General features: G+C 33.6%; 2 protein-coding genes across 2 annotated transcripts; both read left to right on the forward strand.

Annotated features, from left to right (window-relative positions):
• Nucleotides 1–8001: 8001 nt before the first annotated feature.
• Nucleotides 8002–18721, forward strand: LOC122299057 (polyadenylate-binding protein 2-like). Its single transcript, XM_043108909.1, has 9 exons — nt 8002–8651; nt 9318–9436; nt 10135–10791; nt 10884–10961; nt 11030–11119; nt 15663–15800; nt 17674–17850; nt 17937–18140; nt 18271–18721. The coding sequence occupies exons 1-9, from the start codon at nt 8402–8404 to the stop codon at nt 18511–18513; spliced, it is 1956 nt and encodes a 651-aa protein (XP_042964843.1). The 5' UTR covers nt 8002–8401; the 3' UTR covers nt 18514–18721.
• A 4845-nt stretch (nt 18722–23566) lies between these two features.
• LOC122298402 (uncharacterized acetyltransferase At3g50280-like) lies at nt 23567–25375 on the forward strand. Its single transcript, XM_043108125.1, has one exon. The coding sequence runs from the start codon at nt 23762–23764 to the stop codon at nt 25133–25135; it is 1374 nt and encodes a 457-aa protein (XP_042964059.1). The 5' UTR covers nt 23567–23761; the 3' UTR covers nt 25136–25375.
• Nucleotides 25376–26445: the final 1070 nt, after the last annotated feature.

Genomic DNA, 26445 nt, shown 5'->3' on the forward strand with positions numbered 1-26445 from the left:
TTTCTATTATAATAAGTAGAAGAGAGATAACACACAAAGTAGATTTTTAGCTATTAAAACCTACCTAGCTATCAATGAAGATTGCTATATGTCTAGATTTTTCAAGCACTAGTATTAAATTTTTAATAAATATTCATGTATGACCCATTTTATATGTTTATTTTTCTCTCATTTGAGGCTCTTGAGTTTGGCTAAAAACTTGAGAAATGCATTGAATCAAATGTTGACCAAAGCAAAGATCCATTTCCGAATCTTAATATATAGTGATTGCTAAACCCAACTTTTTCGATAACACCAACCTTATGAGCTACAATATAAATGAGTGAATAATAAGATTAATGCTAAACAATGAGCTAAATGCATCTATATATATATATATATATATATATATATCTAAGATGTTTGATTAAATTTTAAGATTTAGAATTTCACATTATATATCCACTTGAACACTGGAATGGCTAGAGAGAGGAAATGTTCTTTATTTTAAAGAGTACAGCTTGGAGATTGGGTTAAGGCCTCTAGCTCAAAAAATGAGTGCATGTGACTATGAACTATGGTGTGACGAGGTTTGAATCCCTACTCGCCCACGATATCCCCTCGGCCCAATAATTTGCTTTTTCACTACAAAATGATATAATCCATTTGATCTTTCTCGGAAATGCCTATTTGAAATTCAAAATAATAAAAAAGTAAACTTTATTATATATTTTATTAAGAGACTTGCTCGATGCACAAACAAAAATAAAATAAAATAAACTCAAAAATTGATGTAGTATTATCTGATATGTCACAAACTAAGTACTGATTGTAGTAAAATAACTTTATCACACGATGTCATATCATTAGAGTCTAGTTTGGAATATTCTGTAAATAGTAGTGAAATGGTTTGTGAATAGTAACGAAATGGTTTGAATACAAATATTATAAAATTATAAATTATTTAAATATTTTTTTAATATTATTTAAAATTTTAAAAAGTTGTATTATTATTATTTTTTTTTTGTTTTACTTGAAAGTTTAAGAAAGTTGTATTGGGTTTTGTGTTTAGATAATGATTAAATAATAATTACATGAAAAAATTAAAAATTAGAAATTAAAAAAATATTTTGCATTTGAATAATATTGAGGAATGAAATTATAAGAAGTTTTGAGAATGTATGAGGATTTTCAAGTGTCCAAACAAGCCCTAAATCTCTTATATAATCATCAGCTTTAAATGATATGGTATTTTGTGATCAATGAGATTATATATATTCATACTCTCAAACAACATGCATGATTGCATTTTATTGAATTTAAACCCATCAGAGCCTATTAACTTGGGTCCTTAGTCAATAAAGTCCAAATCTGGAAACACTTCTTGCGTTTCCAAGTTAATTCCAACAGTCCATATAAAACCTTTTCATGTTGTATGGGCCACAGTTAAAAGCCCAAATAAGTTGAACATTGAAAACCCAACGTGGATTATAAAGCCCAACCTTGGCTTCACTGTTTCACATGTAGTAGGCTGCAATAGTGAAATTTACAAATGTAATACAGCCCACTAAGGTAGGATAAGAATTTTTTGTTTTATATGAAAGTTTAAAATATTATATTTTAATATTATCATTATTTTATAATTTAAAGAAATTGAATTGAGATTTAAAAAAATAAAATTTTTTATTATATTTTATATGAGAATTTGAAAAAATTATAATGATGAAATAAAAATTTTATGTCTCATCCCACTTACCAAATCTGTCCTAAGGTAAAATGTCTCAAAAAAAAAAATGCTCATGACTTGGTCACAATTGACCAAACTAGATACATATATGTGACAACATGCCAATAAAGTCAACCCAAAAACTAAAAACTAAAAACCAAAAATAAATAAAAAATTACAAACAGAAATAATAATAATACATGGGCACCGAATAAATTGGCCTAACATAAGTGCATATACAAAAATATGTACAACTCAAAAAAATAAAACTATAGATTAATAATTTAAGAGTAATATTATATACAGTTATAATATTTTCAAAGTTCACGCACTTCTTTTGAAAAAATAGATATCCATCATTAAAAAAATAATTTTTTTGCATAGGTCCTAAATTTCTTTAATTTTTTAAAATGAGTACGCGAAACTTATATACCATAGAAGTGCAAATATCATATATGATCACTTAGTCTAATACAACATTCACAACACAGCCCCCAAAACCAAACTCCCAAAAGAAGGAAAATTAGAAAACAAATAAATTAGCATATAAAAAGGGCCAATAGTCTACTGATGGAACTCATGACATTAATTAATTTTGGTAGTTGTATCACTCTCTATGTCATATTCACGTTTTGTGTATTGTCTACAGCTGGAGTTTCTTAATTTCTTATTACTTATTTCCACGTCCTTTGAATTAGCTTCTTGGTTACCACTTTGGCAATACTCTTTATTTGAAAAGAGATGGAATGAAAAGTAGATTTTTTTTTTTGGTTTCGTCTAATTCATGTAGAATTTTTTATGATTTTTTCTTTCTTTCTTGCCACTAAGAACCTTTTAAAAGCTTAATTTTTGTTTTGAAAATAAACATGCTTATTTCATTACATTTAAATCAAGTAATACAAGTCATATCATGAGTTACAAGACTCAAAGGTTCTGCTTGACCACTGAGAATTCTCAGATGAGAATTTTGAGTTTTAAGATTAAATATTAAAATATTATATTTTAATATTATTATTGTATTGGGATTTGAAAAAGTTAAGAAAAAGTTAAATTGTTTATTATATTTTGTATGGGGATTTGAGAAAGTTTTAATGATGAGATGAGAATTTTATGTTTGGGATAAAAATTCCTTAAGGCCAAGCAGAACCCAAGAATCTCAACAATCCATCTTCAATCTAGCATTTCTCCCTATCTTGTTGTAGAGCCAGTTTTGCTAAGCAATCAGCCACTTTATTGCTTGCCTTATAGTCAAATTGATTGCTTCAATCTGGCATTTTGTGGAAAACTACCTTCATATTTTCCATAATCTACTTGCTTCTCGTCTTTAAAGCCTTCATCAATGCTTGGGAATCACTTTCATAAGTGGCATTCCTGAAACATAGTTCCTTACCCAGTTGAAGTCCCCTTCACAATGTTATACTTTCAGTTAATAATGAATCTATAGTTGAATCAAATTTCACCTCTATCTTTCCCTCATCTGGACGCTTCCACATCTCACTACTCCTATTCATAGCCTTCTTTACCTGTTCACCTCCTTTTGACTTTATAGTCTCATGAAATTCATCTAGGGTTGTCATTGTCGTGACAAACACCATCGTTGGACTATCAAACTTACCTTCAAAAAAAACTTGTTCCTTCTCATCCATATTCTTCTTAATATTACTGCAAATATTTCCAAGTTTTTAGTTTGTAAATACCATGATAACTTCTCCCATAGCTGTACATAATCAATACCACTATTGCTCCATTTTTGTATTGGACTTGCTTTCTCAACCCACACATCACAAGCCATTGGATAGAATCACAATGCATGAAGATTTGATTCATCTTCTTTTTTACAGATGGGACATAATGAAGAGTCTACAATCTTTCCAACTTTTAGATTTTCTCTAGTGGAAAGAAAACCATTCAATGCTTTCCATATAAATTGTTTAACTACTCCCGAGACATTCAACTTCCAAAATTTGTGCCATTTTTCATTTTATGCGTCTGCATTTGATGGCTCCCCTTCATTAGATCTTTTTCTCATATTGGCTACATAATATGCACTTCGGACAAAGAATTTCTCATCCTTTGAATAACTCCATATGATTTTATCCTCAAAACTCATTATGCTCAAGGGATACTACATATCTATATAACTTTTGATTTTATCCTCAAAACCCATTTTGCTCAAAGGGACACTACATATATGTATATCTTCTTCTTTTTCAAAAATAGAGTACGCCAATTCTTCATTCCAGCACTTTAGCTCCTTAATGACAAGCTCACTAACTTTTGACTTTGTACTCAAAATTTTAGGAGAAGATTGTGCCTTGAAGGTTGTCTATTGTGGCAGCTATTTATGCTCCCATATTTTGATACTTTTTCCATCACCCACTCTCCATATGAACCCTTGTTTTATAACCTCCATTGTTGACAATACATTTCTCCAAATATAAGAAGGTGAATGCCCTAACTTTGTCTCCAAAATCTACTTGTTTTTGTATTACTTTTCTTTGTAAATTCTTGCCAGCATTGAGTTTTGTTCTTGCATTAGTTTCCAGCTCTGTTTTGCTAATAGTGCCAAAATAAAATTTTCTATATTTCAGAATCTCATGCCTGCCTTGTGCTTTGAATCACCCATTCTATCCCATCTCTTCCAATGTACTCCTTTCTCATCTTGTTTACTGCACCACCATAATTTTGATAGCATAGCTTCAATATCATTACAAAGTTTCCTTCGCAATTTGAATACACTCGTGGTAAAGGTTTTACCATTCACCAAAACAACATAAGAAACATATTTTACATAACACATGATTAGATTAATCCACCTATCATTGAATCCCAACTTCCTCATAATAGCTTCCAAGTAATTCTATTCTATTCTATCATACACTTTTGGCATGTCAAGTTTTAAGCCATACTACCATTTTTTGCCTCATTGTCTTGTCTTCATTGTGTGTAATACCTCATACTCCACCAAAATATTATCAATTATCAAGCATCCCGAAATAAATGCAATTTGACAGCTAGATATAATACTAGGTAGTACTCTTCCCAACCTATTTACCAGTATATTTGCAATTAACTTATACAATAGATTACATAAGGAAATAGGCCTAAATTCATTAACTGAAGTGGAGTTGTTGGCCTTTGGTATAAGTGCTAAATATGTGTGATTCAATGAAGACACCATTTAGGAAATAAAGAATAGCAGAGCATACTTTCTCTCCTATGGTCCCCTAGTGTTCTTGATAGAATGCAGCCCCAAAACCATCAGGCCCTAGAGATTTCAATATGGCCATCTTATTTAAGACTTCATATACTTCATCAGTAGAGAATTCCTACAACAGCTCAATATTCATCTCCTCAGTCACTCTGTTCTCAACACATTTTAAACACCCTTCTATGGCTTTTGTTGTCGGATTTGATGATGTATAAATCCCTTCAAAGTGATCCTTGAAAGCTACCTCAATGTCTTCTCTTTCAATCACCACTATGTTATTTTGATCAGAGATTTTGTAGATGAAATTCTTCTTCCTCCTTTGATTAGCACAAGCGTGGAAATACTTCATATTCCTATCTCCCATCTGGTACCAATGCATCTTTTCCTCTGCCTCCACTTCATATCTTCCTTCTCTTATAATTTCTCCAACTCCTTTTGTATCTACTTAATCCCTATCTACACACCAACCCATCTTACCTATTGGTTTTAAGTAAGTTAGCAACTTCCACGATTTCTACCTTTACTAACTTCAGGGTATCCATAAAACCCACTAAACTGCCACTATTTTACATTAGATTCTTCCTTCACAGTAGGAGTGATATGTTTGCTAGAGTAACTTTGAATTGTGATATTAACCTCTTGTCTCCACTACAAGGCTAATCCTCTACTTCTGCCTATCGGATCCACTGAAAAACATCCATCAAAACCTAGTCTTTGTTTAAGAAACATCCACCTACTACTGATTATTTTAGTTTCCATGAACAAAACTAAAACGGGTTGCTTTTCCTTCACTATGTTGTGATGATTTTGAACTGTTTGTGGGGTTCCCAAGCCCCTGATAGTTCCAAATTAAAGTTTTCATGGCTTCGTCAATTTATCATTTTCAACTTCTTTCCCTTTCGTCATTCCCTTTTCTTACTTTCTTTAGATTTTATATTTTTTAAATCCCTTTCTCCTCATCTATCAATTCTTTTTTTTTTTTTTTAAGATACTGATATGCTCAGAGATTAAAAGCATACCTTGATCTCTAGCTTTGCATTTCCATCTACCCCGTTCCTGATAGATCTTCTTTTTCCTTGTTTTTTTTTTTTTTTTGAGCTTTGTTCCACCGTGCCTATTATTTCTGCATTCACCACTCTGCTTTCATTCACTTTTAGCATATCATCCTTCCCCTTAATGGTCTACCTGAATGAGCCAAAGCCCATTGCATCCACCACTTCGATATTATAGGCTCGATCGTTTTAGAATTAATGGATTTATCCTATTAAATAGTCCATGTTTCTTGGCATTTTCAAGATTCTTTCCTTTGCCAATTACCAAATTGCCATCGCCTATCCCCATTGGACTGGAGCTTTCTTCCGATCGGCTACCATCATCTTGTTTTGCTCCCACCATATTCTTATCACTACTTCCTTCCTTCTTTTTCTTTTGGCTTCCAATTAATAAATGATTCATTTGATGAAAGATTGGACCAGTGTGTAACCAAAAACCAAATTGTTGATTCTTCTCAGTCATAAGAGTCCCTCGTTTGTTCCAAGTTCGTTCTTCATGTATGCACATCCACATTTAAAACACATTATAGGAGTTTGTCATATTTAATTGAAATCCAAATCTTCTTCCCATTAACATTAATTGATCTACCCCTTGCTAGTGCCTTTGATAGCTGTATCTCAACTTTAACACAAAGAAATTCACCCCAATCAATTCCTTTGTTAGGGACATTCACATCAATTATATTGCCCAGTGACCTTCTAATCTACTCTCAACTATAGCCATGGCCTCCCATCCATCATCTTCTGTTTGTTAACTTGAGTAGCAAAAATTACTATAAATATATTGAGTCCTTCATCCTGGAACATAGCCGGTTTACTCACCTCCTAGATTTTTGACATTGTTGATGCAATTACCACTTTGCCTATAGGCCGATCCATACAAATTTTAACAATCAAGCTTCTTTCTCCCTTCTTACGTGATTCTTCCATACCTTCACCACTTCATGCAATCGTCATACATTCTTCAACCGTTAGACTCAAATTACTCCATAACTCGTCCAAATCCTCCATCCCTTTATCTCTATATTCCATCCTTGTAAGGTTGCAGTAATATCACCACCCACAAACAGAGAATGTAATAAAGACTTTGAAACTCCGCCACTACTCTATAGAGAGAAGCCGAGAGGAGACTAGATATGATATCAACAATCTAGATAAGAACGTGTATAATGATTGCTCCATTCTTATTTCTCTCACAGGTATAATTACATGATATATACTATCAGCTACTAAAATATATTGTATTAATAAGTATGATTAAAGTTGACAAAATTTAAAATAAAAATATATTAAGTGTAGATAAATATAAAATCTTTTCTTAAAAAAACTCTTAAGTAGACTTGAAAGAACTTTAAAGAATAAAGCCTCGTTTGGATTCAAAAAGCATATCAACTTATTTCATGTCATTTTATATCATTATAACTTTCTCAAATTCTTAAATAAAATACAATAAATAATTCAATTTTTTCAAATTTTTAAACAAAAATAATATTAAAAAGTAATATTCTAACAATTTTTTATTCAATTTTTTATTTTTATCTCATCTTATTTCAACTCAGTATCTAAACCTCTCCTCATCTTCAATTACATGACTTTTAAAATAAATTATTTAAAATATATCACATCAATAAATATGATTAATATAGACAAATCTTAATGACAGAATAGATTACTTTTAGGAACATATAAAAGGTTTTTTATTTATAAATATTACTCTATTTTAAATTTTATTATTCATAATTATATGGATAATATTATGATAATTATTAAATATATCCATGAAATATTTAAACTAATATAAATAATTTTTTTTATATTTTTTTAAGTATTCTTAATGATTAAGAAAAAAATACAACATGAACCAAAACGTCTCGTTATATGCTGCACACGCACATCTCCTCGTCATCTGACCATTTTGGATTTTTCGGCTTTTAATGTACATCCGACGGTCCAGATTCCATCTGCCACCACAAACTGGGGTTTCCCAGACCCACCCACCTAACTCGTATATATAAAGCAGCACGGTTTTCTGCGAACACGTGCGGTGCAGTGCAGTGCGGTTCGTTCTGCCCTCCCCCACACTCCCACCAAAAAAAAAAAAAATTAAAAAAAAATTACCCAATTCTCTCTCAACGTCGGCTTCCGGCGAGTCTCCGGATTGTGTATCCGGTGGATTTATCTCCAACTCTCCTCCCCTATCCTCTATCGAAAAACCCCAAAATAAAAAAAAAAAATCCCCGAAATTTAACTTTCAAATCTCCTTCCTGGGTCCTTAGGTTTCTTGAAGTTTCAGTCTAGAATCTGAGTTCTGACTGCCTTCTTTTCTATCTCTATAGGGCTACTCTCGATTAAGCAGAGGAGAGGGAAAGAAAAATTCGAAAAAAAGGAGGATCTACAAAGAGTTCGTGTTTACTTTTCTTTTGTCGGTGAAAAATGGCGCAGATTCAGGTTCAGCATCAGACTCCCATGTCAGGTCCGAACGGTGTGGTTCCTGGCGCCGGTGGGAACCAGTTCGTGCCGACGTCGCTGTACGTTGGTGATCTTGACTTTAACGTCACGGACTCGCAGCTCTACGATCTGTTTAACCAGGTCGGCCAGGTCGTGTCGGTGAGGGTCTGCAGGGACATGAGCACCCGGAGATCTCTCGGTTACGGTTACGTCAACTATAGCAACCCTCAGGATGGTCAGTCTCTGCATCTTGCTCATTGTGTATTTATATATATTTATGTCTTTGGCTTATTTATTGATTTTTGTTTGTTGCATCCTGGTTGATTGTTGTGCTATGATTTTCTGAACTGGATAACTTGTTAGAACATGGCTTTCCCAAATGATTGCAAATTGCTGCGTACTATTCAAGGATTTGCATTTGTTGCCGAGGTTTTAATGTGAACGATTTTTTTTCCTGTACATATCTTTTCCTTGCAGAGTCTATCGGTCGGATTTGGTAGGGGGCTATGTGATTTTTATATTCTATCAAATTGGTCATTTTTATATCAGGCCCACAAAAGATTTAAACCATTTTTATTTTTATTTTTTTGGGAATAACATTGTATAAAGAATAGTGCATAGTTCAACTTTTTTTGTAAGGATGTAATTACTTGTAGCTTTACAAGTTGCAGTCAATCATAATAATTACATATGTTTTTTTTTCAGTGTTTGAGTGTTTGTGTATATCATGTTTCATGTGATACTTTTTTCTAGCAATGCGTACAAAGGATTACTTCATGGTTATATTGAATATTTCCTAGCTGTAATGCTTTAGTTATTTTGGTGTGAAATTAACATGTAACGGCTTTATCTGGTACACCAACATTCGACTGTATTTTCATTAGTTGCTTCTTACCTGTAGCGGCAAGGGCTTTGAATATACTGAACTTCACTCCAGTGAACAACAAGCCCATCAGAGTCATGTATTCTCAACGGGACCCTAGCATTCGCAAGAGTGGAACTGCAAATATATTCATTAAGGTATTCATATTTGGGTGACCCATTTGTGCCCTCCCCTCAACCATGTTTCTCCTTCTGTTTCTGTTACTCTATAAGTACTGTATGCATACTTTGTAGAATGTATTGGTGGTGGTTTGGCTGGTTGGGATATTTTTTTGGTACAAAGTTGGATATCTTGTGTGCCATTCTGGAAAATAGTATTTTGGTTTTAGGTGACCTGCACTTCAATTGAGTTGGCATATTTCTTCTTTTCTGGTTTGGTAGTTGTAGCTTCCCCCCCTTTTCCGCGCTCTCTCTCCCCATCAGACACGTAGTGTAGGCAAAGGGCTTGATCATTACGTATTTGTTCTGTCCTCTGTGTCTTACTCTAGGAGTTGAGGGATGTATTCTAGTAATATTCATGAACTAAACATCCACCTGTATAAAATTTTATAGCAAATCTTCTTGGGTTCAAACAATTCTTAGGAGCCATTGGACTGAGAGACTTTCCCCTTGAATTACTTGAGGTGCACTTGTGGGAAATTTCTTGCCGAGGCTTGTGCAGCCTCGTGATTAGTCGAGACATTGTTCTTGGACACCCGATGCCAATAAAAAAAATTATAGCGTGGGCTGATTTTTCCATTTTGTGATTTGTTATGTTGGTTTGCTAATAATGCTTTGATTGAATTATTGGCTTCTGTTCTTAATTTTATTATTTTCATGTTATATGGTGAGTGCAGAATCTGGACAAGGCAATTGACCCCAAAGCATTAAAGGATACATTTTCTTCTTTTGGAAATATTCTGTCATGCAAGATAGCTACCGATGCCAATGGCCAGTCCAAAGGCTATGGTTTTGTTCAATTTGACAACGAAGAGTCTGCACAGAATGCAATAGACAAGTTAAATGGCATGCTGCTCAATGACAAACAAGTGTTTGTGGGACACTTTCTTCATAGGCAGGAAAGAGAAAGTTCTTTAAATAAAACAAAATTTAATAATGTTTATGTGAAAAATCTGTCGGAAGCCACAACAGATGAAGACTTGAAGAGAAGTTTTGGTGAATATGGACCAATTACTAGTGCTGTAGTGATGAGGGATGCAGATGGGAAATCAAGGTGTTTTGGTTTTGTCAACTATGAAAATGCAGATGATGCTGCTAAAGCTGTTGAGGCACTAAATGGGAAGGTGGTTGATGACAAGGAGTGGTATGTTGGGAAAGCCCAGAAAAAATCTGAAAGGGAGCTTGAACTGAGAGGAAAATTTGAGCAGAGTATGAAGGAAGTAGATGACAAATATCAGGGAATGAATTTGTATATTAAGAATTTAGATGATAGTATTAATGATGAAAAGCTGAAGGAAATGTTCTCAGAGTTTGGTACAATCACTTCGTGCAAGGTTTGTAAGTAGGTTATTTGTATGCTGTCAACCTGAAATCCTAATTCTATGTCTCCTATTATCTTGGCAGTAAGTTTTTCCCCCCTTTGCAGGTAATGCGGGATCCCAGTGGAATTAGTAGAGGCTCTGGATTTGTTGCTTTCTCAACTTCTGAAGAGGCTTCTCGTGCTGTAAGTCTATACTTCATGGTGGTGTTGTAAATAAAATCTGAAACTGATATGTTATTGCTTATTTACAGCTTGATGCAATGAATGGTAAAATGGTTGTCAGCAAACCTCTCTATGTTGGACTTGCACAGCGGAAAGAAGACAGGAGGGCAAGGTTACAGGTATGATTAACAAGTAGCGTAGCATGTTTAAATGTATCTTGGATGGAACATCTAGTTGCTACATCTTTTTTTTTTTTCTTTTCTTTTTTCTTTTTTTAATGCAAGTGTCAAATTCCTCAATCAACTGAAGTTTCAGGATTATCAATTTCTCTAATCATTGCAATTGAAGTGTTGTTTCTGTTGTTGTGTTTTAGAAGTTCCATCATAATTTACCGATAAAACAAGTCCCATAATAATAAGGGCTTGTAGAATTTATTTTTAGATTGAAAGTTTTGGACTATGTTGGTCTCATCAGTGTGAATTGAAAGGTGAAACTGTCATTTTCAGAATAAAAGGTGATCTGTTCAGTTTTTCATTTAATATCAAATGATCTATACCTGATGTGTTGCTAATTGGGTGTGGTGGTCGGTGCAAAGTAATTATTAGATAGTTCAGAAGTACAGACACATAATACTACCATCCTATCACAGTACTCGATTTCACGTTTTTGCAATTCAATGCCTCAGTTTTCAATTTTTGCAAAACTGATACCTAAAATTCAAGAAACTCTCAAATAGGTACCACTGTTAGAAGATTGATGGATGGCCACTTGTCTATCTCCAATTGGCTGACATGAGGCATCAATATCCACATTAGTTAATCAGCGACTTACACAGTGTATGGGTGTGATGCCGTTAATTTTCTAATAGTAAAATTAATGGAGGCATTGAATTGTGAGTTTCTTGAAGTTCAGGTATCAATTTTGTAAAAGTTGAAAACTGAGACCTTGAATTGCAAAAACGCGGAAACCCAGGTACTAACTTTTGATTAATTTAAATTTTAATGGCATGACACTTTGGGATAGGAAAGGACTACCACATCATTCATACACCAGGAGTATCTAATAATTTTCTGTTGGTAAGATTGTTCTTATACTAAAATGAGGTAGTATGAAAAAATCCTTGATTAACAATTGAGTTTGTAAGGGTTATTTTGTGCACAGGAAAATTTATTGTGAATATGAGATGTATTAATTTTGCACTTGGTATTCTTCTTCAGATCTTGCTTATGATGAATATTTTCTCTTTTATTTAGTTTTTTTGTCTCCAACACAATTTTTTGTCCCGTATTCTTTTCTTGTCTACAATGTGTTGATGAAATTTGGTTTTGTAGTTCCCTATTCAAGACATTGAGAAGTAGTCTAACATATGTAATTAAAACAATGGTTTAAGTGGTAAAGTCCTTGGGCTTGAGGGCATGCTCCCCTTAGGTCTAAGGTTCAAATTCCCTTAGGTGCAAACAATCTCTAAGGGCCATCGAATTGGGAGATTTTTCTCTTGAATTACCAGAAGTGCACTTGGAAAATTCCTTGCTGAAAGCTTGTGCACTCCCGGGATTAGTCGGGACACTTCTCGGACACCCGATTCCAATAAAAAAAAACCAATGGTTCAAAGTTGTGTGCTCGCATATTTAAAGTTCTTTAATTTTTCATCCCATACTGGTTAGGAGCCACTTACTGACTAATAATGGCTAGTCTTTTCTTTGGGGACTTTTAAGTTGTAGTTTAGCTTTGATGCCTCATATGATAAGTGAGGGTAGGTGGTGTATGGAATTGTACTTTGCTTAGGAAGAATAATTTTTTGCTCTTTATAAGGTTTCAGTGTAGCTCTAATTGTGTTATTGACTAGTCCTTTTAGAGTACAGGTCATGGGGTTTGAGTCTTCTATTGGAGTGTTTCAAATGGTATCAGATCATATCTTATTTAGAAATGTGGGACTTGAGCCGTGTTCCAATATGGCTCTAATTGTATTATTGACTAGTCCTTTTAGAGTACAGGTCATGGGGTTTGAGCCTTCTATTGGAGTGTTTCAAATGGTATCAGATCATATCTTATTTAGAAATGTGGGACTTGAGCCGTGCCACCTACGATAGATTGACCTGGCAAAGATTTCGAGAATTTAAGAGGGGTAGATTGTGATACCCCCATATGATAAGGATAAGGGTAGTTGATGTATGAGATCCCACATTGCTTGGGAATGAAAAGTTCCTAATCTTTATAAGGGTTCCAATGGGGCTCCAATTGTATCATTGACTAGTCATTTTGGAGTATAGACCATGTGGTTTGGACTTTCCATTAAGGCGTTACAAATGGTATCAAAGCTTATCTTAATTAGAAATGTGAGACTTGAGCATTGTCACCTACGATAGACGGGTCCGACGAGAATGTCGGGAATATAAAGGGCAGAGATTGTAATACCTCATATGATAAGTGAGGATAAGTGGTGTATGAGATTCCACATTGCTTGAAAATGAGAAGTTCTTGCTCTTCATAGGATTCCAATGGGGCTCCAATTGTATTATTGAATAGTTATTTTGGAGTATAGACAATGTGGTTTGGGTCTTTTATTAGGGCGTTATTTTACCAAGTCTGGTTTCACTCAATTCTGTGTTCTGTAGTTGAAAGAAATAATATAAAACTTTTATACTAGGGAATAAGCTAAATTTTGTTCATAACCTTTTTCATGATTTATTGGTGAATAGAAAGATAAAGAAGTAAAAATGTTGTCTTTAGAGAGAGAGAGAATCTCTTCCGTCTCTCAAGCCCTTGCCTGTGAGTCCGTTTCTCTCACCAAGTTGATCTTAATCTATACAATTGAGAACAATTAAACATAACATCAAAATTCTTCCCATTCCAACGAAAGGAAGATTTCACAAAAGTAAAAAGATTAATCATCTACCTTCTTCCAGATGTTAAAATCATTGCAATAACTAAGAAATTAGTTTTTTTTTCTCCTGTGTACTGTTTGTATTATTTTTCACCGAGTAGAAAAAAGTTTCCTACTAAGAATCAGTCAGGGCTTTTACAAGCACATATCAGCAAGAAAATCCCAGCTTTCTCTTGTTCCTTCTGTTCCCAATTCTTTTCCTCCAACCACAGCCTGCTTCCAACCCACTCCTTGTCCTAAACATGAAAACAGTGCACCCAGATGTTGGATTGAAGAACCAGTCATGAACATCCCACATCATCTACTAGCAATCCAGCTACAAAGATTTCTGGGTTCCCCCTAAATTTTTTTTTTTTTTTTATAAGTAAAAGATTTTATTGATCCACGTAAAAAGGCAAAGCCCGAGTATACAGGGGGTGTACAAAAGAGAGCCTAGTTACAAACTAAGTGCTACAAATAGTAGCATAAAAGTCGTGAAGACTTGTTCCGTTCAATACAATAGAGGACGCCCAAAGTAATAGGGTATGAAAGAAAAAAGCCCTGAGACCGTCGAGGGAGTGTTCCTTGTTCTCAAAGCAGCGTCTATTCCTTTCGATCCATGTGCACCACATTAAGCATAAATGTACCATCTTCCAAATAGTAGCTATCTGACGATTGCCCCTTATCCCTTGCCAATAAGACAATGAATCAATCACCCTCCTAGGCATAGCCCATGCTTTTGATCAGGGTTCCTCCCCCTAAAATTCCAACTGAAAAATCCAAAAAAACATTGGAAGGTTTTTCCCCATCTCAGATCTGTAGACGGGCTTGAGGGAGAGATATCTCAGTGGCTTGAGGGGAGAGAGAGAGAGAGAAACTCTTAGGTTCTGCTTGGTCACTGAGAATTCTCAGATGAGAATTTTAAGTTTTAAGATTAAATATTAAAATATTATATTTTAATATTTTTATTATTTTGGAATTTGAAAAAGTTAAGAAAAAGTTGAATTGTTTATTATATTTTGTATCGAGATTTGGAAAAGTTGTAATGATGAGATGAGAATTTTGTGTTTGAGATGAAAAATTCAAATGGCCAAACAGTACCTTAGTTTTGGCTTGAGAGAGAGAGAGAGAGAGAGAGAGAGGTGTATATGCTGTGTTGCATACGTGTATGCCATGCTATGCTATTCTCTACCATAATTATGCTATGCTGTATACATGTTACCCTCCCATTGGGGGTTGTAAATCCTATTTTTGCACCACATCCAGTCCGGAGGGACTCTCATATGTATGTGTGTGTGTGTATATATATGTATGTGTTAAAAATTCTTTCCCAACAAAGAAAGAAAAGGCACGAAAGCTAGAGCCTTGGTGCACAGGTAGCATAAAAAGACCATCAATGTAGAAAATAAGAGTCAATTGCCTGAAATTTGTAACATTATCAAAACACCAGAAGATAAAATTCGAGTGAACAGAGGGTGAAGAGATGAAATGTAGTGAAAAACCGCCAAAACTTGAAGATTGGAATTACAACAATTCCCAAAAGCTCTGATGTCATGCTGATTTAGACCCCCCACATTATGCCTACTGGTACTGTGGGCAAGGCCACACCTGTTGTACTCTTCCTATGATTCTTCTCTAATAGCCAAATTGCTGAAGCAGTATTTTGATTTATCCATGATATGCCTTACAGAAGAAAGGCCATAGACCATAATACTGATAAGTATTTCCTGTAATACCTACCTTCTGACAAATGGACGGCAATAATAAATTTGTTTGTGGTTCATAATGTACTTCTATTCTCTCTCTCTCTCTATCTCTCTCTCTCTCAATTAATTGAATGTTTTATTTCATTTATGCAGGCACAGTTTTCACAGATGAGGCCAGTTGCTATGGCTCCTTCTGTTGCTCCACGTATGCCGATTTACCCTCCTGGTGCACCGGGTCTTGGTCAACAATTTTTGTATGGGCAAGCACCTGCGGCTATGATTCCTCCACAGGTGATTGCACTTAATAATATGTTACATATATATAGTAGTTCATCTAGATTTTATACTTGTATTTGACCATCTACATCCTTTCATAATTGTTTGATTGTTGTCATATGTTAGAACAATTTGGTTAATCGAACGGATTTAGGGTTTACTATTGTTTGATATCATACCCACTTCAAGATTTAAGGAATCTTAGATTCTAAAACGGTGAATTTCAATACTTATGAAATCATGTCAACTTGTGGACATCTTTATTTAAGACAATTTTAATTTTTCATGATAAGCTTGAAGCATCTGTCTAGTATTTTTAATTTTGTAGTAATTGGGATCAATGATTTTATCAGCTGCCTATAAAAAGAGCTTTTATCAACTTACCTATCTTTTTAAGCTATTGCTTTTTTCCAATTTTTTATTGTTGATAAATTTGTTAGTTTGAGACTTGGAGTGTTATGTGATGTGATATATGAATGCTCGGAGATTATATTTTGTTTCATATAATCTTTTTTATATTCGTTGCCCTATTCTTTTATATCTTTTGGAAAATTACATTTTATATTCCTGAACTACCACAATTTTCTTTCTTTTTCCCCAGTTTGTATCCTAAACTATTAAAGTAGGCAACTTGCACCCTAAGCTATCAAATTTTTGCAATTTGTACTAGGTTAAGATCTGACTATCAAAGTCATAAAAGGACATTAAGCACAATCTCAAATGTCAGAGGGTGCAAATTGCCAAAATTTGGTAGTTTAGAGTGTAAATTTCTATATTTGGTAATTTAGGGTGCAAAAGATGATGGTAGTTGTGAAAGTATAACTTGTTTTTGGAATTGATTGTGGTGCTTTATCTAGGGACACCTTAATCGGTAAATTTTAATTATCTAGAACTGTTTTTACTTTCTTAAAAAAAGATTCTAAATGCCTAGTTATTTGTTGGAGATTTATGTATGCAGAACTTGCTTTTATGAGTTTCATAGAAGAGTTATCTGGAAATTTACTGGGGGCCAAGGGTAGTAACTCATTGTCAGTTGACGCCTGTTTGAGGTTTTTAGCAAAATCTAAGTTTTGAACCGACTAATATTCTCCAAAGCGTGCTGTCACATTGTCTGATAGGGCTATTAGTGACATAAGTTTTAATCTTAGTTTTGTACCCTCATCGATTTTATTTGGCTCACTTGATGTATAATGAATCGAGCTGAGTTTAATTTTGATCTCTTTAATTCTAAAATTTTCAGAAGCATGCCATGACATTGTCTGATAGTGTTCAAAGTTTGAATTTTAATCTGAACTTGGATTAATTTTGAAATATAACTGAAATGAATCCCATATTGATTTTGATCTCTTAGTATTTTCAAACTTATTTATTTTATATCAAGTAGCATAATATTTGATTGGACTCTGCTGGACTTGATTACAAAGTGACCTGCATGTAGCTGTAATTGCAATTCGCTCAAAAAGGTGATTCCAGTTAGAAGTGGCCAGATTCTAGAAATGCCTTTGGAGTAATGTGATTTGTATGTACTCGAGCATGATGCCCAAGAAAAGGAATAAAAAAGGATCTTTGTTTAGTAGTGCGTATTTTGAAGACTAAAGTGGTTAGAAATCTTGTGTATTGGGGTTTGTCGTAAATGTGCTTCATTTGACCTTAGATCAGGAGCATTATTTTTTCCCCGCCAAAAGGCTTACCTATTTTTTGAATGGTTCTGTCCATTGCAGTACCTATAAAAAAAAAAAAAAAAAATGCTTCCATCGGTTTTAATGATTTCCATGTTGGTATAACTGATAAAAAAAATGATTTCCATATTGGTATTCCATCTATTGATTGTCTTGCATTAGCTATTCTGAGTTGTGGTAATGATTCTCTTGGCAAAAATATTTTCTAGGCTGGGTTCGGTTACCAGCAGCAACTAGTTCCTGGAATGAGGCCTGGAGGAACCCCAATGCCAAATTTTTATGTTCCACTGGTCCAACAGGGTCAGCAAGGCCAGCGCCCAGGAGGCCGGCGTGGAGCTGGTCCTGTGCAGCAAACGCAACAACCTGTACCAATGATGCAGCAGCAGGTCAATTGAAAATTTTATTTTGCATTTCATTTGTGTTTTAAGTTGCTGATTGTGCCTTACCTGAATAATTCTGTTTCATTGCCAAGATGCTTCCTCGGGGACGTTTCTATCGCTATCCACCTGGTCGCAACATGCCAGATGCTCCAATGCCAGGTATGGCTGGAGGCATGCTGTCAGTTCCTTATGACATTGGTGGTGGGCCAATGAGGGATGCTGTGCTTGGACAACCTATGCCCATTCAGGCTCTGGCTACGGCTCTTGCAAATGCTACACCTGAGCAACAGAGGACGGTGGGTCTATAGCCCTTATTTCCTTTTTGTTGTAGTTTTCTGTTCATCTGCTGGCATAGGTATTATTCTTTATACTGAACTTCTGGGATCCGAATATTAATTCCTCTCTCTTATTCTCATGGATGGTCAGATGCTGGGTGAAGCCTTATACCCTCTAGTGGATCAGCTGGAGCACGAGTCAGCAGCCAAGGTTACTGGTATGCTTCTGGAAATGGACCAGACTGAGGTTCTGCATCTTCTCGAGTCGCCAGATGCTTTGAAGGCAAAAGTTGGAGAGGCCATGGAGGTGCTGAGGAATGTTGCACAGCAGCAGGCTAACAGCTCTGCTGATCATTTAGCCGGATTGTCTCTGAACGACAATCTTGTCAATTGAGCAGGATCTCGAAAGGGGTGTATTTGATGTGTGTGGTTTGAACCGTTTGAATTGAATTTATGTTTTTGTTCCCGGCGTTGTTGATGATGATAAGGTTTAAACTTGGATTTTGGCTATGCTTTTTATTTCTCTGTGTAGGATTCGTGGTCTTGCTACACTAGCTGTGTTTTGGTGAACTAAAACTGGAAAGGATCTCGACTTTTGGCTATTGTTATTTTCTTAGATCTCCTTCCTTTCCTGTCTCCTTGAACCCAGTTTTAAGGGTGTAAGAATAAACCACCAAACCGGAAAATCGGCCTGGCCCTGCCCGGACTTGTTGGTTCGGTCTGGTTTTCGACCGGTTCAATTTGAAATTAGTTGTTTCATTTTAAAAACCGGTCAAATCAAATTTAGTATGCTTTCCAATACCGGACTGAATCAATTCATATAATATATATATTTTACTAATTTTTAATATTATATATAATATATTTTTTATATAATATATATAATTATGGAAGAAATAATATATTATAATTTATAACATAATATTTTAATTTTAAAGATGTATTTATTTGATCATATGTTTTAAATATAAAATATATATATTAAATAGTCTAATAAATTTTATAAATACAATTTTTAATATATTTTTTTGATAAATATTAATATTAATATATTTAATATATTAAAACTGAAAAACGACTGGACTTTTTTGCGTATGAATTTCTAATTTTTTCATATATATATATATAAATATAATATTTCACTTTTGGTCTTGTCCCCACGTAACATGTCATATCCCTCGAAATTGAAAAAATATAGTTACAAGTATAATTGTGTATTAATATGTGCATCAATATGATGTGATTGGTCAAAAAGTAAATTTTATTGAAAATAATGTTAATTTAAATTTTAAGTATGAATAAATCAGTATTGATATACAGATTAGTCCATAACTATGCTTGTATATAGCAGAATTTATCATTGTGACCTCATCACCAATCATTACGAAGTAAGTCGTTTTGGCACAAAATGCATGCATTCTCCTACCGTAAATATTCTGCCTACCGCGAACTCAATAATCACTTTTTTTTTTATTGCTAGTGTGGAGTTAATGGTGGAAATTGGGAATTTATAATGACACTCATTTATTTCCACTTTTAGAAATCGAATTTGGAATTATTAGGCTTTGTTTGGACACTAAGGTGATTTTCGATAATTTTAGTTGATCTGTGAATAGTAATATTTTATGAGTTCCTTTGAGAATTGTTTGAATGTAAATATGTCGATATATATGTTTTAAATCTATGAAGTAGATTGAGATGTGTTTAATTTTTTATAAAAAGTTAAAAAAGTAGTGAATTTTATCAATAATTAGTTTGAGATGAGTTGAAATTACTTTAACAATCAAACATAACCTAATCTTGGAGTATCAAACTTCTGTTACAAGATTTAGTATAGAAATTAGAGTAATTAAGAGAATTCCATTATTAAAAAGAGATAAAAAAAAATTTTTTTGATACTCCAATAATAATTAATGGCAACTAGTAGAGTACTTACATCGGTTTATTTAAATTTTTAAATAAAGAAAAATATTTGTAATTAAATTAATAGATCTTGAGTTATGATGTAATAAATATAACTTTTAAGAGATTTCCTGAGTTAACACCTTTACTTTGATGGAATGGAGAGTGACAAAAGAATCCATAAAATATGTGCACAAGTAATTCTATCTATTGAAGAGTCTCTCTTTACTTCACCAAGGGCTGAAAATTGGAGTCTCAAGTCACCAATTGTATAGAGAAGTCTCATGATCTCTAGGAAACAATAGAAATTTCATCTCTAATAAAACTTGGAGTAGTTTCATTTATTCATTTGATTACAGAGGGCTTGAATAAGAAAATGGGTTACATTTATAGTGATATGGTAATATTTTAAGATAGATTGATGGACATCGTAGTTATTCCTTATTTGATAATTGGGTATTTGGATTGTAAGATGTGACTCCCAAATGTGCCTATCAAATATACAGCATGCTCATTCATATATTTTATTTTTTTTAATTTTTTTCTTAATGATTAAAGAAGTAATTATTAATGAATTTGTATTTTTTTAATGGTTAAGGATGCTTTAAAAATATTTAAAAGAAAAAAATCATTTGCACTAGTGTGTATATTTGGGATGCACATTTGGTGTGCACCCTAGCATTGTCCATTTGGATTTCTTACCCTTTTTATTGAAGCCCTAGAGTGGTAAAGAGATAAGTCAATGAAGTTGGCCATAGGCATTTATCTATTGGGGTATAATTAAATTTTCAATAAATATTATAATATTAACTTTACTTGTTTATTTATGTTCCTCTAAAGTGACGGGCTCGTTTGGATACTGAAAATATTTTAAAATATTTATAAACAATATTAAAATAGTTTGTAAATAATAGTGAAATAATATAAAAACAATTTTATTCCAAAAAGTCTTTTAGAGTTGACATAGAAAATGTTTACAATTCTGAATTTAAAAGTTGGATGGCTTAGATATTAATAATATATAGAACTAGCTGGTCACCCATATTTGACAAGGTCAGAGTTAATACAATTATATATGTTTATTAACCAAGTAAAAAAAATGCATTGCACACATCTATATATATAATAAGATCCTATACTCTCTCTCTCTCTCTCTCTCTCTCTCTCTCTCTCTCTCTCTCTCTCTCTCTCTATATATATATATATATATATAAACGGTTGTAGAGGAGGAGTCCAGCGTGAAAATTATATATCTGTATTCATGTAGAATAATTATTACATACTATTGAAGCACAGATACGCAGTACTCTCATCCTATTCAAAATGACATATTAATTAAAATTTGTATTTGTATAAGCAATTTTAATTATACGATATATTACGATAGAATAAGAGTATCATGTCATTCGTATTCTAACATAACCTAATAATTATTTTTATTTTTATTAATTTGGTAAATAATATATATTTGTTAGCTCTACTTAACCCATTACTATATTTATTATTTCTAAAAAACCACAAACCAATCGATTGCACCAAAGGCTTTCAAACCCAAGTTGCCGCACGTTCAGCCATCTTGTATTACTGTTGACTCATACGTATAATAGCATTTGTCCCTTTCAAAATCTTTCTTTACAAAGTGACAAAAAGATTACAAACACAAAAAAAATCAAAACAAAAATAAAAGACATAAGATACCTTCGAGGAAGCAGAGCCAAGCTATGACCATTGACCGAATTACTTCTATATATGTAAAGGCAGATTGAGATCATAAGGTACACAAACAAAGACTTGTATGCAATAATGGTAGGAGTGGCAAAACAAACAGGCTTTGGTGTGCAACAATGTTGGAAGTTGGAATCAGTCAGTCTTCCACCTAACATCTGCACCATTCAACCGCGGCAAATAATTAATTTTTATATTTTAATAATATAAATTCAACGAGGTAGATTTAATTATTTATTATATTTTTAATATTCACTTTTTCAAGCATGGATTAGTCTTTTTTTTAATAAGTGGGTTAGAGAGTCCGTATTTATATTCAGAATCTCTACTTTAATACTACTTCAAAATTTAAACGGAGAAGATATTAAGGTAGCGTTTTCTTTAAAACATAATTCCTATCTCATTTTGGCATATATACCGCTTGTCTGGGAATATATTTGTTTTAAAATATTCTTAAACTATTTCTTAAATTATTCTTAAACTATTTCATTACTGTTCACAGATTTTTGAGATATTGTTATTATCCAAACACAAAACATATAGTTAGAATCCGTTTGGATACATAACTATTTTTAGGTATTTTTAAATATTCTTAAATATTTTATTTTCAAATATCATTTAAACACAAAACACTTCTAAATTTTAAATTTCTAACTTTTTCATCTAATCATTACAATTTTATCAAATTTTCAAACAAAACACACAAAAATATATATATATAATTTCTTAAATTTTAAAATAAAAATAATATTAAAAAATAATATTTAATTTTATAATATTTTTATTTAATTTTTTTAATTTTAATAAAATATTTTAGTTTAAACTATTTCATTATTGTTCAAAAAAATATTTCATTGCCTTTGACATAGATATTTTGAGACATAGGATCAAACCAACCTTAGAGTACTAGCAGTGGAGGAATCAACTTAGCTAAAGCTGCATAAAAATTGACTACAATAAACTCAATATATCTATAGTGTTTTCAATTAAAGTTATTTTCACTGGCCAAGCCCAAGTTTCTGTTCAAATCATATTTTGGGCATAAAAAATTACTCCTATGACACAGTAATATACTGAGTAAAAAATTACTCTTATTTTCATTGGCTAGATAGAGAAAGAAAGTGACACAGTAATATACTAAGTTAATGGATCCCTTGATTTAAAATTTTCCATTCTAATTTTTTCTAAGATTTAAATTTCTTTGAATTTTTCCGCTATTTGAATTTTTCTTCGGATTTTAATTCGTAGAATTTTTCATATGATTGAATTCTTCTTAGGATTAAATTCATAAAATGTTATGTTATAAGTTGTTTTCTTAATAATAAATCTTTCTTATTCAAATTATAGTTAAAATCAAAATAAAAGAAAATTAAAAATTAATATTTTAATAAAACATTGATAGTTTTTAAAATTAATAGATCGATGCCGCACGACTTCCGAGGCTTCCCTCACGAAATTTCGAACACCCACTCCTTCAAACCAATCTTAAGTTGGAACCACATATGTTTGACGATTTGTCTCTTACAAGTACGTCAGCACGATGGGTAGGGTGATGTGATATTTCTCGCACTAGTGGACACCCTTGATAATGAATGTTTCTGCTATTTATTTATTATTTTTATTTAATACTTAAAAAGGTGATTATTAATAAAGTTGTATTTTTTTTAATTTTAAAAAATGATAAAAAATATTTAAAATAATAATAAAAATTTTAAATACACTATAAAATAATAAACCGGTAATAAAAAAAGTAGTAAATTTATATTATAGGTAAAGGTAGGTAGGGTGCTCTGATCATTTCTTTCACCGGTGGGCATCCTTGCTTGCTTTATTGTGGAGTATGTAAATGATGGGTGCTCTGAAGAATATGGAACAGCTGCAGTCTAACACATGTTTCGCTTTATCTTCAGCTATATAAAGCCAGGCCAGAGAAGGGATTCAACCAAATGGTAACTGGGGGAGGTTGAAGACTCTCACTTTCCTACAAGAACCGGCATCTTCCCCTTACAATTCTCATGTCGAAACCTCCCAGAGTTCGACACATCTCAGAATGCTTTATCAAACCAGAATATGCATCGGAAGAGTCGAAGCAACCCTTATACCTGTCGCCATGGGATCTTGCCATGCTCTCTGTGAACTACATACAAAAGGGCCTTTTTTACAAGAAGCCTCCCGCATCAGATGACCAAGATCAAGCCTTCGTCAAGACTCTCTTGGACCGGTTGAAGAGCTCCCTCGCCCTCGCCCTTGTCCATTTTTATCCACTTTCCGGTCGCCTTGTGACACAAAATAATGAAAACCCACCTTCCTGCTTGGTTTTCGTTGATTGCAATAACAGTCCTGGAGCTAAATTTATCCACGCAGCGCTAGACATGAAAATAGCAGACATCCTTTCACCGACAGATGTCCCATCTGTTGTTCAATCGTTATTTGATCATGACAGAGCGATCAATCATGATGGGCATACAATGGCTCTGCTTTCCATTCAAATGACAGAGCTCAAAGATGGCATTTTTATAGGCTGTTCCATCAACCATTCAATTGCAGATGGAACATCTTATTGGCATTTCTTTAACTCCTGGTCTGAGATCTTTCAGGCAGATGGAAATAATGTTTCCCTTTCGCGTCCACCTATCCATAAAAGATGGTTTCCTGATGGATATGGTCCAATCATCAACCTCCCTTTCACCCACCCAGATGAGTTCACAAGCAGGTATGAAGCACCCGAACTCAGAGAGAGGATGTTCCATTTCTCATCAGAATCCATAGCCAAGCTCAAAGCCAGGGCCAATGCAGAGAACAACACAAACAGAATCTCATCCTTCCAATCCTTGTCGGCACTTGTCTGGAGGTGCATAACTCGTGCACGCCGTCTTCCACACGACCAAATAACCCATTGCAGGATGGCCACCAATAACAGAACAAGAATCGATCCACCCTTTTCTCCCGACTACTTTGGGAACTCGATTCATGTGGTGGCAGGAGTAGCCACAGCAGGGGAATTGCTTGAGCAGAGTCTTGGGTGGGCGGCATGGAAGTTGAACCAGGCCGTGCTTAACCACTCTGACAAGATTGTGCGTGGATGGCTCGACGCCTGGCTGCAGTCTCCGACCGTTCATCAACTTAATCGGCTATTTGACCGTTACAGCGTGATGATGGGGAGTTCACCTAGATTCAACATGTACGGGAATGAATTTGGAATGGGGAAAGCAGTGGCACTTCGCAGTGGATATGCAAACAAGTTTGATGGGAAAGTTTCATCATACCCGGGATATGAGGGAGGAGGAAGCGTAGATTTGGAGTTTTGCCTTCCACCAGATTCAATGAGAGCTCTGGAATCTGACGAGGAATTCATGGATGCTGTCTCTCTTTCCAATCGGCTGCACTAATATTTGCAAAGCTTTTCCCTGGCGTCTGACCTTTCTAAATCTATGGACTGCAAGAAAAGCAAGCAATGGCATGTTTCTAGGGTGCCAAAACAGTGCCATGATTCTTAGGAAATCAATAGTTATGTTTGTTGCACGATTGGTAATATTAACAGTGACATATGAACCTATGATGTTAGAGTAAAGTTATTCTTAATCACCTAATATGCATCAATATTTGAAAATTTTTATTTAATTTTTCAATTATCTGTTTATCATTTGCAGTCACGTCAAGTGGTAATAGTCAATTTGTCATTAGTACAGAACAAAAAGTCTGAACTGTGAGCATTAGTAGTAAGCTAGGCATACTCAAAATTTAGCCAAGATTTGGTCAATTTGCTAAAAATGCATCCACATCATACTCTATATATCCACAGTAATTTTAACTTTCATGTTTTTGACTGGCTAAATGTAGCCAACCTACCTCTTGGGCACTTACATAAAGCTTGGAGGCCTCTGCATTTTAAATCGTGTCATTTGGTTGAGGTATTTTTTTCTGCTCTTTTATTTTCTCTAAAGTTTTGAATTTTTGTTGGATATTGAATTCATTTGAGTTCTTACACAACTTGAGTTGAAGTGAATTAAATTGTTGAGGAAATATTATGTTTTATAGTGAAAAAATATAATTGTTGGATAAATATAGTTGTTAACAAAATATATCTGCTAAAAATTTGACTATTAGAAGAATATGACTGTTGTAAAGAAGAGACTGTTAAAAAATTATAACCGTTGAAATAATATGAACATTAGGTAATTAATGTGTACTTTTTTAATAACAAATAAATATTTCAATTACTATTATAATTAAAATAAATGAAAACAAAATTAATATTTTAATAAAATAGTGATAGATTTAAAGAGTTTGTTATTCAGTGTTGTTGAAAATTGGCTAGCTAAATTAGAAAAAGTGATTTTTTCTAATCAAATCTTGATTAAAGAATGGCTATACCACTTCTAAGGCTCTAATATGATTGAAGATTTCTATGCAAAAGATGTTACTAAAGTGTGTAGCAAAGGTGTATACAGATAGAAGTTCCATTCCTGAGGAGGTCAAAGTAATACTATTATACTAACTATAAAGAAAGATGGGTGTCCATTATTGAGATGGACATGATGAAAACATGCATTTTGTACAGTGGCCTTGCTCATGCCCTCTTTTTCAGCCGATAAATGAGAATTGATTTAGTCTTTGGGGGGACAAAAAAGTTGCAACTATACACAACCTTTGTCCTAGCCATTCTAGCACTCGTGTCGCCAACGGCACTTCTAAAATT

The sequence above is a fragment of the Carya illinoinensis genome, chromosome 16, assembly GCF_018687715.1.
Source record: "Carya illinoinensis cultivar Pawnee chromosome 16, C.illinoinensisPawnee_v1, whole genome shotgun sequence".
Taxonomy (NCBI): domain Eukaryota; kingdom Viridiplantae; phylum Streptophyta; class Magnoliopsida; order Fagales; family Juglandaceae; genus Carya; species Carya illinoinensis.

Coding starts and splice junctions, on each gene's coding strand:
- LOC122298402 (XM_043108125.1), top strand. CDS start 23,762: ATGTCGAAACCTCCCAGAGTTCGACACATCTCAGAATGCTTTATCAAA.
- LOC122299057 (XM_043108909.1), top strand. CDS start 8,402: ATGGCGCAGATTCAGGTTCAGCATCAGACTCCCATGTCAGGTCCGAAC. Junction 8,652..9,317: donor CTATAGCAACCCTCAGGATG/GTCAGTCTCTGC, acceptor TCTTACCTGTAG/CGGCAAGGGCTTTGAATATA. Junction 9,437..10,134: donor CTGCAAATATATTCATTAAG/GTATTCATATTT, acceptor TGGTGAGTGCAG/AATCTGGACAAGGCAATTGA.